The sequence below is a fragment of the Tamandua tetradactyla genome, chromosome 4, assembly GCF_023851605.1.
Source record: "Tamandua tetradactyla isolate mTamTet1 chromosome 4, mTamTet1.pri, whole genome shotgun sequence".
NCBI classification, from domain to species: Eukaryota; Metazoa; Chordata; class Mammalia; order Pilosa; family Myrmecophagidae; genus Tamandua; species Tamandua tetradactyla.
Window position 1 is genome coordinate 72510350 of NC_135330.1, and position 18866 is coordinate 72529215.

The 18866-nt window shown below is 37.2% G+C and overlaps 1 protein-coding gene across 4 annotated transcripts in view; it reads left to right on the forward strand.

The window, feature by feature from the left end:
- RPS6KC1 (ribosomal protein S6 kinase C1) overlaps positions 1 to 18866 on the forward strand; it is a 306592-nt gene that overhangs the window by 100035 nt on the left and 187691 nt on the right. For 3 of the 4 annotated variants that reach the window (XM_077157789.1, XM_077157793.1, XM_077157790.1), the window contains exon 5: positions 16664 to 16757. The exons of the other annotated variant lie outside the window; for it this stretch is intronic. In XM_077157789.1, coding sequence (XP_077013904.1) covers positions 16664 to 16757 — 94 coding nt within the window. The remainder of the gene's footprint in view (positions 1 to 16663; positions 16758 to 18866) is intronic. 4 annotated transcript variants of the gene reach the window in all.

An 18866-nucleotide genomic window follows, 5' to 3' on the forward strand; every position in this document is an offset into this window, starting at 1 on the left:
CAACATTAGTCAAGGTTGCTCTTCAGTTATTTAAATGTATTATAAATATGTAAATATATATATTTTAGTTTAGGTAATTCTCTTTGGAAATACAAAGCAGTTCCAGTTAGATGACAGTGAGTTTGAATTGTTGATAAAGTGTTGAAAATGTTAAGTGTTTGCTTTTTACATAACAAATTTATTAAATATATTTTTGTGGAAAAAAAATAGGTTCTCTGGGGATGACTCTTAGGCATTAATTATAAGTAGGCTCAGCATTGCCGTTACAGAAATAAGTTTCATAAGGGCAAGCCTCAACTCTGAGGGCTTGGCTTATTAAATTCAGGGCCCTTATTACTGAAGAGAATATCAAGAATTCCCCAGATGGGGAAATTAAATAGTTACACTTTCTCAATTTTTTGCCCGAAATACTTATATAACATTAGCTTGTACAGAATATCAAGACTGTATTCCTTATTTTAGGTTCCATATCAAATAAAGCTGAACTATGTAGTTTAAATAAACAGAATAAACAAGTTAAATTAGATAGTGTGCTAGAGAAAATTTAAATTTTGGACAAAATAAACATCTCTTCTTTTAAAAGATAAAGTTTTAAAATACAGGCAATATCATCTTTTACCCTGTTTTCAGATTTACCTTAGTCTTAACAAGATTAACTTCATTCACACTTTAATCGAAATCTGATTTATTTTTTAGTCGTTTAACAGTTGCTGTATGGAGTAAGGCTGACTTTCAGAGCTGGAAAACTCTAACTTTGAGTCTCAGGTGTCACACAGATACTTAAAAGTTCCAGGGAACTACCAGGTTATACAAAGAGCAAAGAATCTCACATTTAAAAAATAACAGTTAAAATTCAATAATGTGAACTTTAAAAATAACTGTTAATGCTCAGTAAATGTGACTGGTGTAAGAGCTTACAATTTAATTTTCTTAGAAGCATTTTTAAATGAAACTACTTTCAGAAAATAAAAGCATTTGACAGTTATTTTATGTTGGGGTCAACCACATACCATAGCAGAGGTTTTGTCCTGTTTCACCTTTATACGTTTACCAGAGTTGTGTTAATTAACAAGAAAAGTATAATGTATATATTTGTCTTGCTTCTGTTTTAAAGTCCCTTTTTATTGAATATGAAGTTCCGACTTAGAGCTGACCACATATACTTTTAGAGAAGCATTAGAGCAAAGTAAATTTGGTTGTTTTCATGATATGTAGCCTTTTCTAAGTATAACTAAAACCTGTTTTAACAACATTGTATTGTTGTCTAACATCATACAGATCAATATCAGGATATAATATGGAGAGTGAGAACATTGTCAAGCTTTTAGAAATTTTGTACAATCTCTAAATATATGAATAACATTTCACCATACAAACTTAACTATAAAAAGATATAATATCCCCTTTAACCAGTATAATACTTCCCAAATACCTCCGAAGTAATATGTTAAACTACTTTAGCACCTCACTTTTACAAGGTGAATGAACAAATCCTTTGTAGCAATTTTCCCTTAAAAGTGAAAAGACTTGTCTTCTGAAATAAAATCTGCTAAGGTCAACATAAATATTACCAAGGATATTATTGATATAAAATCGTTGTCTTCTAGACAGAGTACTCACATGGTACTTCTCATTAAGAGTAGAGTAACAGTTCGTATTATTTTAACACAGAGAAAGCTAGATTTTAGTTTTGTTTGAATTCAGGATTTGACACAAAAAGCCTTTTTTAAAAAAACAATAAAAATAGATGTATTAACTTTCTGGTCAGCATTGACTATGACAGACAGGTTTTACTTATATAAACCTCTACAACTTTCCATATCCTTTTAGGGTTTGTAGTCAGCATACCAACAAAATCCACTTTTATCAGAGAATATGATCATCTTACTAAATAATAAAATAATTATTTTATTTACAATGAAATAATAAAATGCTATCCACCCCACCTATAATCTTCATCTACCCGGAGTATATACAATTAGAAATAAACTTGAAAACAAATGTACAAAGTTCTTTGAACATGCATAGTACCTTCAAATAACGGTATTCATGAAGGGAAGAAGAGACAGAAATACTACAAAATGATGGAAGAAGGAAGAAATTTATGCTTGGGTTTGGAACACAGGCAGGCATTTATATACTTTATACTCACAACACACAAATGATTACTTTACAATATGTATAAAATCTCTCATTCCAATTCAGCACCACTTTCAAAGGTCAGAAGAGCCCAAGTTTGAAATATAATCAGCACTTCAATAATTAAGGGATTTATCTGCCCAGAAAAAATCTGAAATTTTTCTTAACTTTATTCCCAAGTACTAAATAATGCCAGAAATATATTAGTTCACAAAATTAAGTTACAACTTAAAAAAAAACTTGTTCAGAGCTCTATTTATTCAAATGCTACTTTCCTATTTAAAGGCCTTACAAGTGTCATGTCTTCTTTGAGGTCTTCTTAGGCCATTCTTTATCTATCTGCTTTTTAAATTCTTCTAGCATTTTTATTCTTTTGTTACTGAGTTCCAGGAAGATGAGAGAATAGGATAGGTCGAGTTCAGCCCTGCTCCAAGGAACAGCTGGAGAAGGGACAGGAGGGTGACTGAGATAGTGATTCCAGGGTGTAAGTGACCTGGGAGGGTCTTCTGCACCATGTAGGGAGGTCCTGGTTGCAAAAGCTGAGAAACCGAGAAGCAGAGAACCAGAGACCGTCCTACCGGTGCAAACAGCCAAATCAGAAGCCTGCAGCCCTCAGAAGTTCACGGACAGGAAGATGGGGACAAAGAAGTGAGCCAAGCTGTGTCACTTGAATGTGCTACCTTTACCAGGGCAGCCCTGTGACTTGTGACTTACTCCACGCACCTGAACTCTGTCACCTGACCCTGCCTGCTTCCTGTGTTCCAAGCGCCCCTGCCCCACCAACTCCCTGTATGTGTAGTTGCCCCACACCCACATCTCAAGCGTGTGCATGACTGCCCTAACACAAACCACCTCTCCTGCACAGGCATAGTCACACCCCACCCCTCCTGATCTCTACCTCCCCCTCCCTGCCCCATGCAAGTAGTCACAAGCACATAAAGGCTGTGGGCACATATCTCTATACCCAGACTACACCTGCCCCCAGATCATACAGTCAGGTAATCCTGCCCCACCTACCCTGAACTCTGCACATATATATAAGTTTACAGCATATTCTCAGTTCTGTGAATGTGCACAGCACCCATCCATGCCCCCCAGCTCTGGGCAAGCACTGACCTGTGCAGCTGGGCCACATCTGCCCCCAACCCATGCAGTACAATGCCGACCCACTGCCCTGAACTCTGCGCATGTGCACAAAGGGCCCTGCACCCTAGACCAGAGCATACCAGGGCTCCGACCCCCAGCCCCATGCACCTGCACAGCCATATCCTCCCTGCTGTTGGGTGCCCACACTCACAGGCACCAGCATAGCATCCCCAGCCTGCACCTATACCTGTGCTGCAATGTATCACCTCACTCTTATGCTCCGCCCCACGCCCTGCATCCTGCTCCACATCCATCCCACAAATACAAAGCTTTAGAATACTGAAAAAAATCAACTTCTAAAATAAACCAATCAAGACATTTACATGCCATGAAGATGGCAGTTCACTAAGCATACCCTGAAGCAAACAGGTATAGCCTACCCTAACGACCAAATTAAAACACTAGAGGAAACAGATGTTGGAACAACTAATCGAAGATGTTCATATAACTCTACTGAATAAAATAAGTGGAATGGCTAATAATATAAAGGAGATCAAGAAGACACTAGAAGAGCATAAAGAGGAACTTGAAAGAATAAATAGAAAAATAGCAGATATCACAGAGATTAAAGATGCTGTAGACTAAATAAAAAACATACTAGAGACATCAACAGCGGATTTGTAGAGGAAGAAGAAAGAATAAGCAAACTAGAGAACAGGACCACTGATTTTGAATACTCAAAACAGCAAATGGCAAAAAAGATGGAAAAATTTGAATTGGATCTCAGGCAAATGATGGACAAAATAAAGCACACAAATGTAAGAATCATTGGTGTCCCAGAAGGAGAAGAAGAGAAGAGTAAAGGGTTAGGAAGAGGGCCAAGATGGTGGCTTAGCAATGTGCGCGTTTTACTTTGTCCTCCAGAACAACTACCAAATAACCAGAAACAGTACAGAATAGCTCCTGGAACCACGTCAGTGACCGGAAACACTGTACCCGAGTCTGGACCATCTGGACCATCTACGAGCCTCCCCAGAACCATGAGTTCCCCAAGCCGTGGCGGCCGATGCCCTCCCCCACAGGCTGCTTCCCAGAGGGAAAAGGAAAGAGACTTTAACAGCAGCAGTGGCTGAGTCCAACCAAACACCAATTGTGGCATTAATTAACAAATTCTGACTATTAAAAATAGGCCCCCAGCTCAGGTGAACCTGGTCAAAACAGAGGTCACTCATTGGGGTAACGGAAAAAGAAAAAAAGAAGAGAAACAGAGGTTTTTGTGGCTGTGTTTCTACAAAAGCTTGACTGCTTCTGGATTAAGTGGCAGGACTTGTCAGGCTGCAACTTCCCCAGGCATAGGCAGAAACAAGCTGCTTTCAGGGCTTGCCTCCCGCCTGTGCCTTCTCCAGGGGAGAAGTGAAGCCCAACTCAGGTGGAATCCCTCCTTCAAGGAATTCAGACCCTAGGGCTTGCTAATTTGAAGCCCTTAAAACCAGCCTACAACCTTCCTCTGTCTCCACCATGCCCCCAGCAGGGAGAGTCTTCTAAAGTTAAAGGTGCTGCATCATTTTAGGCTGGTGGGACCTGCAGGCAGACAAGCTCCACATACTGGGCAGGATAAGAAAAACAAGCCCAGAGACTTCACAGGAAAGTCTTTTAACCTGCTGGGTCTCACCCTCAGGGAAAACTGACACAGGTGACTCCTTCCCCCTGATAGGAGGCCAGTTTAGTCCGAGAAAACCCGGCTGGAGTATATAATACCTACATAGACCCTCCTAAGGGTGGGGGTGGGGGGGAATGGCACCTTACAAGCAGGGCAAGAAACAAGAAAACAAGAACTGAAAAATTATCCTCTGTTAAACAAAACCTAAGCTAGAGGTCCAGAAAAAGCTGAACTGAATGTCAAAGAACAGATAGACAACAAATTCATCCAGCAAGAAAACCCTAGGTAAGAGAAGTGAAAGCAATCTCCAGAATAAACTAATTAAAGTAATTAAATGTCTAGATGCCAGCAAAAATAACAGATCACACCAGGAAAATTGAAGATATGGCCCAGTCAAAGGAACAAACCAATAGTTCAAATGAGATACAAGAGCTGAAACAATTAACTCAGAATATATGAACAGACATGGAAAACCTCATCAAAAACCAAATCAATGGGAAGATGGCGGCTTAGTAAGACGCGCGGGTCTTAGTTCCTCCTCCAGAAAAGCAACTAAAGAAACAGAAACAATATGAAACAGCTCCCGGAGCCACGACAGAGACCAAAAAGACAGCGTACCCCATTCTGGAACGGCTGAATGGGCAGGGAGAATCCGCTGCGGTGAGATACCCGAGGGGCGCGCGTTTTCCCGGCCGGGGCGGCTGGAGACTGGGGTCCCCTCCACGCACGTGGCTCCCCGGTCTGACTGGGAACGTTGGATAGTGGGGCCCTCCCGCCATGCTTGGCGTCTCGGGCCAGCTGGGCAATTTGGACCAGTAGTCCCCCAAGCCACGGCGGCCGGCGACCCACCCCCTCCACGCGTGGTTTCCCGGGCCGACTGCGAGATTTGGATTGGCAAGTTAAAGGAGCCACAGCTTCTTTTACTGGTCGGCCCCGCAGACAGACGAGCACCACGAGTGCCACCTATTGGGCAGGAAAAGAAAAACAGCCCAGAGATTTCACAGAAAAACCTTTCAACCAGCCGGGTCCCACACCCAGGGAAATCTGATCAAATGCCCAGACACCAGCAGAAAATAATGGATGACGCTCGGAAAATTAAAGATATGGCCCAGTCAAAGGAACAAACCAATAGTTCAAATGAGATACAGGAGCTGAGACAACTAATACTGAATATACGAACAGAAATGGAAAAACTCTTCAAAAACCAAATCAATAAATTGAGGGAGGACATGAAGAAGACATGGGCTGAACAAAAAGAAGAAATAGAAAATCTGAAAAAACAAATCACAGAACTTATGGGAGTGAAGGACAAAGAAGAAAAAATGGAAAAAACAGTGGATACCTACAATGGTAGATCTAAAGAGACAGAAGCTACAATTAGTGACCTGGAGGATGGAACATCTGAATTCCAAAAAGAAACAGAAACTATAGGGAAAAGAATGGAAAAACTTGAGCAGGGGATCAGGGAACTGAATGACAATATGAAGCGCAAAATATACGTGTTGTGGGTGTCCCAGAAGGAGAAGAGAAGGGAAAAGGAGGAGAAAAACTAATGGAAGAAATTATCACTGAAAATTTCCCAACTCTTATGAAAGACCTAAATTTACAGATCCAAGAAGTGCAGCGCACCCCAAAGAGAATAGACCCAAATAGGCGTTCTCCAAGACACTTACTAGTTAGAATGTCAGAGGTCAAAGAGAAAGAGAGGATCTTGAAAGCAGCAAGAGAAAAACAATCTGTCACATACAAGGGAAACCCAATAAGACTATGTGTAGATTTCTCAGCAGAAACCATGGAAGCTAGAAGACAGTGGGATGATATATTTAAATTACTAAAAGAGAAAAACTTCCAACCAAGGCTTCTATATTCAGCAAAATTGTCCTTCAAAAATGAAGGAGAAATTAAAACATTTATAGAGAAAAAGTCACTGAGAGAATTTGTGACCAAGAGACCAGCTCTGCAAGAAATACTAAAGGGAGCACTAGCGTCAGATACGAAAAGACAGAAGAGAGAGGTATGGAGTAAAGTGTAGAAAGAAGGAAAATCAGATATGATATATATAATACAAAAGCCAAAATGGTAGAGGAAAATATTATCCAAACAGTAATAACACTAAAAGGTAATGGACTGAATTTCCCAATCAAAAGACATAGAATGGCAGAATGGATCACGACCCAGCAATACCACTACTAGGTATCTACTCAAAGGACTTAAGGGCAAAGACACAGACGGACATTTGCACACCAGTGTTTATAGCAGCATTATCTACAATTGCAAAGAGATGGAAACAGCCAAAGTGTCCATCAACAGACGAGTGGCTAAACAAACTGTGGCGTATACCTACGATGGAATATTATGCAGCTTTAAGACAGACTAAACTTATGAAGCATGTAATAACATGGATGGACCTAGAGAACATTATGCTGAGTGAGTCTAGCCCAAAACTAAAGGACAAATACTGTATGGTCCCACTGATGTGAACCGACATTCGAGAATCAGCTTGGACTATATCATTGGTAACAGAGACCAGCAGGAGTTAGAAACAGGGTAAGATAATGGGTAATTGGAGCAGAAGGGATACAGACTGTGCAACAGGACTAGATACAAAAACTCAAAAATGGACAGCACAATAATACCTAAGTGTAATGTAACTATGTTGGAACACTGAATGAAGCTGCACCTGAAATATGGTTTTTTGTTTGTTTGTTTGTTTGTTTGTATCTTCTGTTTTTGTTTTTTTTTCTTTTTCCTTTTTTTATATATATATATTTTATTAGTATTATTATTTTAATTCTCTTCTCTATATTAACATTCTATATCTTTTTCTGCTGTTTTGCTAGTTCTTTTCCTAAATCGATGCAAATGTACTAAGAAATGATGATCATACATCTATGTGATGATACTAAAAATTACTGAGTGCATGTGTAGAATGGAATGATTTCTAAATGTTGTGTTAATTTCTTTTCTTTTTTTGATTAATTAAAAAAATTAAAAAAAATTGGATAAAAAAATAAAAGCACATAGTAGATTCAGGAAAAAAAAATAAATAATAGAGGAAAAATGTTAAAATAAATTCAGTTTGAAATACTAGCGATCAATGAAAGGGATAAGGAATATGGTATGTAAAAATTTTTTTTCTTTTTCTGTTTTTGTTTTATTTTTCTGTTGTCTTTTTATTTCTTTTTCTGAATTGATGCAAATGTTCTCAGAAATTATCATGATGATGAATATGCAACTATGTGATGATATTGAATTACTGATTATATATGTAGAACGGAATGAGCATATATTACGGATGTTTGTGTTTCTTTCTTGTAATTTCTTTTTAATTAATAAAAAATTATTAAAAAAAAACCAAATCAATGAATTGAGGGAGGTGAAAAAACAAATCACAGAACTTATGGGAATGAAAGGCACAGTAGAAGAGATGAAAAAAACAATGGAAGCCTACAATGGCAGATTTTGAGAGACAGAGGCTAGGATTAGTGAACTGGAGGACAGAACATCTGAAATCCGACAAGAAACAAACTATAGGGAAAAAAATGGAAAAATGTGAGGAGGGACTCAAGGAATTGAAATGCAATATGAAGTGCACAAATATATGTGTTGTGGGTGTCCTGGAAGGAGAAGAGAAGGGAAAAGGAGAAGAAAAACTAATAGAAGAAATTATCACTGAAAATTGCCCAACTCTTATGAAAGACCTAAAATTACAGATCCAAGAAGTGCAGTGTACCCCAAAGAGAATAGATCCAAGTAGACGTTCTCCAAGACACTTACTAAGCAGAGTGTCAGAGGTCAAAGAGGAGAGAATCTTGAAAGCAGCAAGAGAAAAGCAATCCATCACATACAAGGGAAACCCAATAAGACTATGTGTAGATTTCTCAGCAGAAACCATGGAGGTGAGAAGACAGTGGGATGATATATTTAAATTACTAAAAGAGAAAAACTGCCAACCAAGAATTCTATACCCAGCAAAATTGTCCTTCAAAAATGAGGGGGAAATTAAAACATTTCCAGACAAAAAAATCACTGAGAGAATTTGTGACCAAGAGACCAGCTCTGCAAGAAATACTAAAGGGAACACTAGAGACAGATACGAAAACACAAAAGAAAGAGGTGTGGAGAAGAGTGTAGAACGAAGAAAAATTAGATATGACATATAAAATCCAAAAGGCAAAATGGTAGAAGAAAGTACTACCCACACAGTAATAACACTAAATGTTAATGGATTGAACTCCCCAATCAAAAGACATAGACTGGCAGAATGGATTAAAAAGCAGGATCCCTCTATATGCTGTCTACATAGACACATAGGAAACACATTTTAGACCCAAAGATAAACATAGGTTGAAAGTGAAAGGTTGGGAAAGATATTTCGTGCAAATAACAACCAGAAAAGAGCAGGAGTAGCTATACTAATATCCCACAAATTAGACTTCAAATGTAAAGCAGTTAAAAGAGACAAAGAAGGATATTATGTACTAATAAAAGGAACAATTCATCATGAAGACATAGCAATCATAAATATTTATGCACCGAATCAGAATGCCCCAAAATACATGAGGCAAACACTGCAAACACTGAAAATGGAAATAGACACATCTATCATAATAGTTGGAGACTTCAATTCCCTACTCTCATCAATGGACAGAACATCTAGGCAGAGGATCAATAAAGAAATAGAGAATTTGAATATTACAATAAATGAGCTAGACTTAACAGACATTTATAGGACATTACACCCCACAACAGCAGGATACACCTTTTTCTCAAGTGCTCATGGATCATTCTCAAAGATAGACCATAAGCTGGGTCACAAAGCAAGACTCAACAAATTTAAAAAGATTGAAATCATGCAAAATACTTTCTCAGATCATAAAGGAATGAAGTTGGAAATCAATAATAGGCAAAGCACCAGAAAATTCACAAATATGTGGAGGCTCAACAATACACTCTTAAACAACCAGTGGATCAAGGAGGAAATTACAAGAGAAATCAGTGAATATCTCAAGGCAAATGAAAATGAAAACACAACATATCAAAACTTATGGGACACAACAAAGGCAGTGCTAAGAGGGAAATTTATTGCCCTGAATGCCTATATCAAAAAACAAGAAAGGGCAAAAATACAGGAATTAACTGTTCACTTGGAAGAACTGGAGAAAGAACAGCAAACTAACCCTAAAGCAAGCAAAAGGAAAGAAATAACAAAGATTAGAGCAGAAATAAATGAAATTGAGAACATGAAAACATTTGAGACAATCAGCAAAACCAGATGCTGGTTCTATGAGACAATCAGTAAGATTGATGGGCCCTTAGCAAGATTGACAAAAAGAAAAAGAGAGAAGATGCAAATAAATAAGATCAGAAATGAAAGAGGAGACATAACCACTGACCCCACAGAAATAAAGGAGGTAATAACAGGATACTATGAACAACTTTATGCTAATAAATACAACAATGTAGATGAAATGGACAACTTCCTAGAAAGGCATGAGCAACCAACTTTAACTTGAGAAGAAATAGATGACCTCAACAAACCAATCACAAGTAAAGAAATTGAATCAGTCATTAAAAAGCTTCCCAAAAAGAAAAGTCCAGGACCAGACGGCTTCACATGTGAATTCTGCCAAACATTCAACAAAGAATTAGTACCAATCATGCTTAAACTCTTCAAAAAAATTGAAGAGGAGGGAAAGCTATGTAATTCATTCTATGAAGCCAACATCACCCTCATACCCAAACCAGACAAAGATATTACAAAAAAAGAAAACTACAGACCAATCTCTCTAATGAATATAGATGCAAAAATCCTCAACAAAATTCTAGCAAATTGAATCCAGCAACACATCAAAAAAATTATATACCATGACCAAGTGAGGTTTATGCCAGGTATGCAAGGATGGTTCAACATGAGAAAATCAATTAATGTAATACACCATATCAACAAATCAAAGCAGAAAAATCACATGATCATCTCAATTGATGCAGAGAAGGCATTTGACAAAATTCAACATCCTTTCCTGTTGAAAACACTTCAAAGAATAGGAATACAAGGGAACTTCTTTAAAATGATAAAGGAAATATATGAAAAACCCACAGCTAACATCATCCTCAGTGGGGAAAAACTAAAAACTTTCCCCCTAAGATCAGTAACAAGATAAGGATGCCCACTATCACCACTGTTATTCAACATTGTGTTGGAAGTTCTAGCCAGAGTGATTAGACAAGAAAAAGAAATACAAGGCATCAAAATTGGAAAGGAAGAAGTAAAACTCTCACTGTTTGCAGATGATATGATACTATATGTTGAAAACCCTGAAAAATCCACAGCCAAACTACTAGAGTTAATAAATGAGTACAGCAAAAGTGGCAGGTTACAAGATCAACATTCAAAAATCTGTAGTGTTTCTATACACTAGTAATGAGCAATCTGAGGGGGAAATCAAGAAACAAATTCCATTTACAACTGCAACTAAAAGAATAAAATACTTAGGAATAATTTTAACTAAAGAGACAAAAGACCTATACAAAGGGTTATGAAGATTGGTTGAGGATATAATGGGGGAAAACTTCCCAACCCTTATAAAGGACATAAATATCCAAATAGTATAAATCCAAATAGGCTTTCCTCAAGATACATACTAATTAGTCTGTCAAATGTTGATGATAAGCAGATAATCCTGAAAGTGGCAAGAGAAAAACAGTCTACTACATAAAAGGATAACCACATAAGACGGAGATCCGATTACTCAACTGGCATCATGGAGGTGAGAAGGCAGTGGTATGATATATTTAAGATCCTGAAAAAGAAAGACTTTCACCCAAGAATTTTGTACCTAGCCAAGTTGTCCTTCAAAACTGAGGGAGAGATTAAAATTTTCACAGATAAATGCTGAAAGAATTTGTCAACAAGAGACCTGTCCTACAAAAAAATACTAAAGGGAGTTCTGCCAGTTGAAAAAAAGGAGAGGGAGGTCTGGAGGAGGGCACAGGATTGAAGGCTGCCAGTAAAGATAACCTAAAGGATGAAAAGAAAAAGGGGGAAAAGAGTATGTAGATATGACAAATAAAATCCAAAACATAAGATGGTGGACTCAAGAAACACTTTTTCAGTAATAACTTTGTGTGTTAATGGACGAAACTTACCAATTAAAAGATACAGATTGCAGAATGGATTAAGAAATATAATTCAGCTATATGTTGCTTACAAGAGACTCATCTTCGACACAAGGATACAAATAGATTGAAAGTGAAAGAAAGAAAAAGGATGTTCCACGCAAGTTGTAAGCAAAAGAAAGCAGGAATAGCTATACTATACAAAATAGACTTTAAATGTAAAGGTATTATAAGAGATAAAGAAGGACATGTATATTAGTAAAATGGATAATTCACCAAGAAGAAATAACAATCATAAATGTTTATAACTCCAGTCAAGTAGCTCAAAATTACATGAGACAGATATTGGCAAATGTCTGAAGAGATATTTGTCTTTGAAGAGAGTGATAGATGTTTCAAGAATAATAGTAGGAGACTTCAATATACCACTCTCCTCTATAGCTAGAACAATCAGACAGAAGATTGACAAAGAAATAGAGAAGTTAAACAACTTGATAAGTGAATTAGACCTAACAGACATATATAGGTCATTACACCCCAGAACGCCAGGATACACCTTCTTTTCTAGTGCTCATGGAACATTCTCCAGGATAGATCATATACTGGGTCACAAAACAGGACTTTATAAATTTAAAAACATTGAAATTATTCAAAGCACTTTCTCTGATCACAATGGAATGAAGCTGGATATCAATAACCCCCCCCCCAAAATGAGAACTTTCACAAATATATGGAGGTTAAATAACGCATCTTAAACAATCAGTGGGTGAAAAAAGAAATTGGTAGAGAAATCAGTAGCTATCTGGAGATGAATGACTATGAGAACACACATATCAGAACTTATGGGATATGGCAAAGGCTGTGCTGAGAGGGAACTATATTGCCCTAATTGCATATATTACAAAACAAGAAAGAGCAAAAATTGAACACTTAACTACTCACCTGAAGGAACTTGGGAAAGAACAGCAAATTAACCCCAAAGCAAATAGAAGAAGAGAAATAACAACTATTAAAGCAAGGTTAAATGAATGGGAGAACAAAAGAACAATAAAGAGATTCAATAATATCAAAAGTTGGTTCTTTGAGAAAATCAGTAAAATTGATGGGCCACTAGCAAGACTGACAAAGAGGAAAAGAGTATACAAATAAACAAAATCAGAGATGAGAAGGGATGTGTTGCCCCAGACCCAGAAGAAAAAGAAATCATAAGATGATATGAACAACTATATGCCATCAAATTAGACAAGTTAGATGAAATGGACAAATTCCTGGAACCACACAAACAAGCTACACTACTCAGGAAGAAATAGAAGATCTCAACAAACCAGTTAGAAGTAAAGAGATTGAATCAGTCATCAAAAATCTTCCTACAAAGAAAAGCCCAGGGCCATATGGCTTCACAGAAGAATTTTATCAAACATTCCAAAAAGAACTGACATTAATCCTGCTCAAACTTTTCCAGAAAATTGAGGAAAAAGGAACACTACCTAATTCATTTTATGAAACTAATATCATTGTAATACCAATGATGGTATAAGATCATTCATAGCATATAAACATATTATAAGAAAGGAAAACTATAGGCCAATCTCCCTAATGAACATACATGCAGAAATTCTCAACAAAATACTAGGAGGTGGAATCCAACAACACATTAAAAGAATTATATACCACGACCAAGTGGGGTTTATGCCAGGAATGCAAGGATGGTTCAACACAAGAAATTCAATTAATGTAATACAGCACATTAACAAATTGAAAGGAAAAAATCACATGGTCATTTTGATTTATGCTGAAAAACTATTTGACAGAATTGAACATCCTTTTCTGATAAAAAATACTTCAAAAGATAACTTCCTTAATATGACAAAGGGCATATATGAAAAACCAAGAGCCAGCATTGTACTCAATGGGGAGAGACTGAAAACTTTCCCCCTAAGATCGGGAGCATGACAAGGATGCCCTCTGTCACCACTACTATTCAACATTGTGCTAGAAGTTCTAGCTAGAGCAGTTAGGTAGGAAAAAGAAACAAAAGGCATCCAAACTGGAAGGGAAGAAGTAAAACTTTCATTATTTGTAGATGACATGATATTATACTTGGGAAATCCTGAGAAATCTACAGCAGAGTTACTTGAGCTAATAAATTCAGCAGGGTGGTGGGATATAAAATTAATGTACAAAAATCAGTAATGTTTCTATACACAAACAATGAACAACTGAGGAGTCAAAGAAAAAATTCTGTTCAAAATAGCAGCTAAAAGAATCAAGTACCTAGGAATGAACTTAGCTAAGGATATAAAGGACTTGTACACAGAAAACTGCATAACATTGCTAAAAGGAATCAAAGAAGATCTAAATAGGTGGAAAGACCTCATGGAAGTTGGGCATTCTAACCACTGAACTACCTGTGCACCCTATTTGTATTTTAATAGTGATTTATTTACTATGATTACCATTGCAAAGGTATTACTGGAAAAAAGAATTTTAACAAACCTGGCCTATTCTGTAGCATCTTTTCTATGCTTACCGTTTTTAATCTCCACGCCCAGTAAAAGAAGAAATCTAAACCACACCTTCCCCATCTTTCTGCACCCAGCCCTTCCCCCATAACTGCTTTGGGTAGTAAGGCCCTGAGGGCAGGGATAGATGAGACAGAAAGAATGAGGCCTAGTCTGTTGAACTTGGATTTAAGAGTTTTATGTGAGGGCAGTGGGATATGAGAGTTCCTGTGCCTTCCTTTTAATTATTAGATCTATTTCACTTATGGCTGTAACCTGGTCACTTGGAAAAGATCTTTGCCTTTTCCAGAGGCAGCCCTCTGGCAGCCTTCTACTGCCTTAGGAAAATTCCAGGGCAATTTCTATCTAATATCTATGTTTGTTTACAGTAGTTACAAACCAAGGCTTTGACCCCTGCTGCCCAGAGGTTTTTTCTTTTGGGACTCCAGGAATACTAATACATAATATATAACTGCTTAATCACTTTTAAGCATTTTTTAAAAACTTTATTGTATAGTATAACATGTACACGAAGTGAAGAAAGAATAAAGCAGTAGTTTTCAAAGCACTCTTCAACAAGTAATTGCAGGACAGATTCCAGAGTTTGTTAAGGGCAACCATACCATCATCTCAGATTTTTCCTTCTAGTTGCTCCAGAATATAGAAGGGTAAAAGTAATAATATTTTTTAGCATCCCCATCGACTTTGTGTGTGTGTGTGAGAAAAATAACATATACAAAAAAGCAATAAGTTTCAAAGTACAGCACAGTAATTAGTTGTAGAACAGATTTCAGAGTTTGGTATGGGTTACAGTTCCACAATTTTAGGTTTTTACTTCTAGCTCCTCTAAGATACTGGAGACTAAAAGATCAATATAGTGATTTGGCAATCGTATTCATTTGTTAAACCCTATCTTCTCTGTATAACTTCACCATTACCTTTGAGCTTTCTATCCCACTCTTTAGGGGTAATTGCGCTATGACCATTTTAACTTTTTCGTGCTGGAAGGGGTTGTCAATAATGTGGACTAGGGAGGTGTAACTAGCTGATGTTCTAGAGAGGCTGGGCCCTCTAGGTTTCAGGACTTATATGGTCCAGGGACCCATCTGGAGGTTGTAGGTTTCTGGAAAGTTATACTAATGCGTGGAACCCTTGTGGAATCTTATATATTGCCCTTAGGTGTTCATTAGGATTGACTGGAATGGTCCTGGTTGGGGGTTGCCAGGTTATGGTAGGTAGCAATGTCTAACTGAAGCTTGCGTAAGAGCAACCTCCAGAGTAGCCTCTAGACTCTATTTGAACTTTCTCTGCCACTGATACTTTATTAGTTACACTTCTTTTCCCCATTTTGGTCTGGATAGAATTGTTGATTCCATGGTGCTTGGGCTGGATTCATCCCTGAGAGTCATCTCCCATGTCACCAGGAAGACATTCACTCTTGGATGTCATGTCATGTAGTGTGGAGGGCAATGATTTCACTTGTAGAGTTGAGCTTAAGAGAGAGTGAGGCCACATCTGAGCAATGAAAGAGGTCCTTCAGAAGTAACTCTTAGACATACCTATAGGTAGGCTAAGCTTCTCTGCTACCTACATAAGCTTCACAAGAGTAAGCCTTAAGATCAAGGCCATGGCCTAAGGTTTGACACAGTGTCGGGATTTCCTGATGTTAAAGTTTAATAGTTCCATGTTTTTTCTCCCATTCCTCAAGGAACTTTACCAATACTTTTTGATTATCTGCTTAAATACATTCTAGAATGTATCCAGGCTTTATGTTAAGCTATACAGGATTAAAGGCCCTCATTCTTATTCTGGGCTCTCTGTGTTTCAGTTGTTCAAATAAGCTATACAGATAGGTTGAGTTAGATTATGTGCTACAGAAGATTTTGGTTCCAGACAAAATAAACTTTTCTTCCATTGGTCTCAAAGAGTAGGTGCGGTTCTAGAATATAGACAATGTTTTCCTTACCCCTGTGTTCTGAATTACCTTAATCCCTACTTTAATGGCTTCATTCTTATCTCTAAATACCAGGTTATACATATTAAAACAGCCTCTCAAAATCCAGAAATAATAATTACCGTTCTGGACTAAAATGTATTATTGTTTTTTTATTCTTGTACTCTTAATGATGATGAAACACAATTACTCTGATCTTTTCAGGGTGGAGTAATTAATGATGGTTCTGAATTGATTGGTCCTGCTGAACCTTATTCGGATCCCCTCATTGATAGCTTTCCTGAGTGTAGTACGGAAGGTAAGAGGTTTTTTTAAATTTTTTTGTTTCAATGGCTTTGATTGCAAAAGACTATAAATCATATATGGATTATAAAAAAAGCACATCAGTGTAGGAATTGGACACATTTCATTGATTCTAAGATTTTTTTTGCCTTCCCATTTTATCATCCCTGATTGGGGTGCATCTTGTGATTGATATCTTACATTTAGTTGGATACATTTTCTGTTTTTAGTTGTATGTAAAGTAATGATTCACTTCACAATTAATGGTATCTTAGGTTTGATGAATTATGATGTAATGAGTTCATAATTTGTATTATGTAGTATAAGAATGCCTTGCTAAAGTTTATTTGGCAACTTTATTGTTCTGACTTTTAAACAATGTCAGGACCAGCTTTAAAAGTTTAGTCCTTTACCCAGAAAGAATACACCTTGGCTACTTTTAATGTTTGATTTATATTTTCTAATAACGTCAGTTTAAAACAAAGCAATTTTTATACTTTTAATTGTTTTTTATTCAAGCATACTTAATCTCTTGATTTATTCCCCTATTAAGTTTTATTTGAATTTCTGTAAAGATTTAAAATGTATACATTTTTGGCCTTTGGGTTTCTTTTACTAGTTTCCTTCTAGAAAAGATTGTTAATTATCAGGTAAGATTATTATGGTGGTTTGGAGTAGAAAAACCTGAAAACATGGTCTTAAAGCATGTTCTTAAAACAGAAAAACATGTTTTTAAACTTAATCCATTCCTGTGGGTATGAATCCATTGTTAGTAGGACCTTTGGGTGAGGTTACTTTGGTTAGTGTATGACCTACCTCAATCAAAATGGGTCTTGGTTCTATTAGTGGAGTCCTTTATAAACAGAATGAAATTCAGACAGAAAGAGTAAAACCACGTGGAACAAGAAGCTAAAGATCAGCAGAACTCAGAAGAGAACGGAGAGGCCAGGAGAGGCGACCATGTGCATTGTTAAATGACAGAGAAGCCCAGGACCAAGAATCACCACCAACTGCCAGCCTTGGAATTGGAAGAAAGTGCCACCTTCATGATGCCTTGATTTGGCCTTTTTTCTATCCTCAAAACCATGAGCTAATATATTCCCATTGTTTAAGCCATCCCATCACATGATATTTACTTGAGCAGTCATGAAAACTAAAATAGATTTTTGTATTAGGAGTGGGGTGCTACTATTACAAATACCAAAAAATGTGAAAATGGCCTAGGAATTGGGTAATGGAATGATGCTGGAAGAGTTGTGAGGTGCTTGATCAGAAAATCTTAAATTACTTTGAAGAGAATATTGGTAGAAATATGGATGCTGAAGGTACCTCTAATGAGGTCTTAGAAGAAAATGACAGATATCTTATTGGAAATGGGTAGAAAGGTGATCCTTGTTAAGTAAGTATTAGAGAACTTAGTGGATGAAAAGCAGAACTCGGAAGCAGTGTATTTGGATATTTAACTAAAGAGCTTTCCAAGCTGTGCTGGTTTGAAAGTGTTATATACTCCCCAGTAAAGTCCTGTCCTTTATTGCTGATTCAATATGTTGGGTGGTATTTTTTTTATTAAGTTCTTTCCATGGAGATGTGGGTTAGACCTTTTTAAAATTAAGGGTTTCTATGGAGATGTGTCTCCACCCATTCAAGGTAGGGCCACTTGCTGGAGTCCTTTAACAGGGAAACATTTTGGAAAAAGCTTCAGAGCTGACACAGATAAGAGACCTTTGGAGATGCAGAAAGAAAACGCTCTCAGGAAGTCTTTTGAAATGAGAAGCCAGGAGAGAAAGCTAGCAAACATTTCCATGTGCCTTCCCAGCTGACAGGGAAACTCCGAATGTCATCGGCCATTTCTTGAGTCAAAATAAGCTAAGGATTCCTTAGTTTGGACTGTTTTATAGCCTTAGAACTGTAAATTTGCAACTTGATAAATTCCCTTTTTAAAAGCTGTTCCAGCAGACAAGACATGGGCTAAGTGTAGAATGTGCAGCCTGGTTTGGCTTTGTAGCTTATAATAAAATGCAAGATGAAAACAATAAATTGAAAACTGAACTCTTGAGCACAGAGAAACCAGAAATCGATGGTTTGGAAAATTCTGAGCCTATCTAGATAGTATGCTCTGAGACTA